This window comes from Emiliania huxleyi, assembly GCF_000372725.1.
Source record: "Emiliania huxleyi CCMP1516 unplaced genomic scaffold EMIHUscaffold_3011, whole genome shotgun sequence".
Lineage (NCBI taxonomy): Eukaryota > Haptophyta > Isochrysidales > Noelaerhabdaceae > Emiliania > Emiliania huxleyi.
Window position 1 is genome coordinate 1 of NW_005199760.1, and position 2,143 is coordinate 2,143.

At 60.0% G+C, this 2,143-nt stretch overlaps 1 protein-coding gene across 1 annotated transcript; it reads right to left on the reverse strand.

Moving 5' to 3' along the window:
• Positions 1-70: 70 nt before the first annotated feature.
• On the reverse strand, positions 71-589 carry EMIHUDRAFT_255046 (hypothetical protein; the record flags this gene model as incomplete). Its single annotated transcript, XM_005774987.1, has 1 exon — positions 71-589. A coding segment is annotated over one exon (519 nt), but the record flags the coding sequence as incomplete, so codon positions are not given.
• Between the last annotated feature and the right edge of the window lie 1,554 nt (positions 590-2,143).

The window sequence follows — 2,143 nt, forward strand, 5'->3', positions numbered from 1 at the left end:
CGCACAGGCTGCAAATTGGTGATGGGAGGCGCCGCTTCTCAATCTCGAGAGCAGCCTCTGCGCTGTTGACCTGCTGCTTCAGTTCCTTCTCTCGCCTCCTCCGCTCCAACCCCAAGTTGATCCGCAGCTCCTCGAGCGCCTCCTCGTGCTCACGCGCTCGCTCCTCCTCCGCTCCGACCTTCTTGGAGAGCTGCTGTTGCAGCGCCGCCTCCCGCTCCTGCGCCGCTTGGCGTTCTGTGGCAGCTAACTCCACCATCCGCGCGAAATTCGCTCCCAGCTGAGAGTTCTTCTCCTCGAGCGCCCTGACGCGCGCGCCGAGCTCGTCAGCCGCTTTGAGCTCGGCGGAGCGCAAGACGTCGCGCTCATTCAGCTCCTTGTTCCGCTCCTTCAGCGCGCGCATTGAGGCGAGGAGTTCGCTCACAACCTTTTCGCCTTGCTCCACCAAGCCCGAAAGGCGCCCAACTTCGAGCGCGCAGTCGCCACCGCCGCACACACGCTTTGGCGTTAGGACAGCTGCTGTTGCTCTGCGAAAAGAGTTTTGCTGCTGGCCTTTCGCCTCGCTCGAAAAGCGAGTGCCGGTCTGCTGCATGTGCGTGCCTCGCTTGCCCGGGGGTGTGCGGCTTGACGACGCCACTGGCCGCGAGCGGACGTTTGTCGGTTACACGTTGGCGGCAAAAGATGCAGCAAACAAAGAGGGCGAGGTGGTCGAGCACGGCAGGGGCGAGGGGCTACGGCACCACATTCCGACGAGACTCCCTTTCCTCTGCGCGACTGTTGAAACCGACTTGTCGGCGCTGTCCCTCTAGGCACGCGGCGCGTGCAGCCGCCCGCGTCGCAGAGCGGTGGATGGCGGACGCCATTGTCCAGCAATGCCGCAAGGAGGCGTTTGCTCTCACTGAGGAGACCCCGCATGAGGCGGATCTTTCCACTGCTCGGCAGTCCGTGACTCACGCCCGCCTTTTGCACCCTAAAGGAGCTCGCGGAGAGGAAGCTGGACGCGCGGCGCTGCTTGCTGCACGATGATCTCGCGTCGAATCCGCTCGGTTCCTCGTCCTCTCACTCACATCACACAGGGGCGGCGGCGAAACGCGAGCGGGCGCTTGCTCGGCTCGAGAGGCGCAGCGAGGCTGCACGGCTCGCGCTGGTGCGCGCAGAGGTCGAGATGCGAGGTGTCGTCGGGGCCGCTGGGTAGTGCTCTTAGTTATGGTCACAAACCAACAGGTCAGGCCACGACCCACGTCTGAAGACCTAAGAAAAAGCAGAGAGAGAATGCAGGGAGTAAAAGAACTCGACGTACGGCGCGCAAAAAAAGAGACACACTCTAAACACTAAAGTGCTCTACCAAACAAATCACCGTGTAGCGTGTTGCTCTCTCGCTGCCTCGAAAAAGACTAGAAAAGGACAACCCAGGGGCCTGTGCCAGGGGAGGTCGGAGGTACTTGCAGGTTTTCTGACGTTGTAAAATCCTCGCAACCCTGTCAGCAGTGGTCCTCCTCCGCTCTCAGGGGAACGGGAGCGGGGGAGCGCCGATCCCGACCTAGATCCTAGACCTAGTGTTCTTTCGTAAAATTTGTTTCTCCTTGTGAGAGTCGTGATTTCTTGTTGCATGTTGGTTTGCCAAAAACCGGAAACGAATCGGAAACGAATCGGAACCGGAAACGCATACTCGAGTACTTGTAGTATAGTAGGGTGAGAATTATGAAAAACGCCGGAATTCGGACGGGTACTCTCGCCTGCACAAATTCGATAAGTGGGACAAGGAGGGATGCGTCCAGGATGCACGTCAGGAAACGAGTGGACACGGACGGACGCCCTATCGAACGCGCAATCGCAGTTCGCCATGGTCAAGGAGGAAAGAAAAGAGGTTTCATTCTTTAAAATTCTTTGTTGTGTGCCAGTCCGCGCCAGTCCGCGCCCTTGTCGTGCCAGGGATTCTAAATTCTTTCCTGCTGCTCGCGCTGGCGTAAAGATGCCCATCAGGCGAGCCGACAGTCACGACCTGGCGCCGGCTGCCGCCTTTCGGAGTCGATACCAGCCTCACAACGCGGCGGGATTCCAGTTTCCAAATCCCCGGGCGATTGCATGGCCGCCACGCAGCGCGATCCTCGGCGCTGCGGGCCTGGTCGAGGAGAAGGCGAGGGTT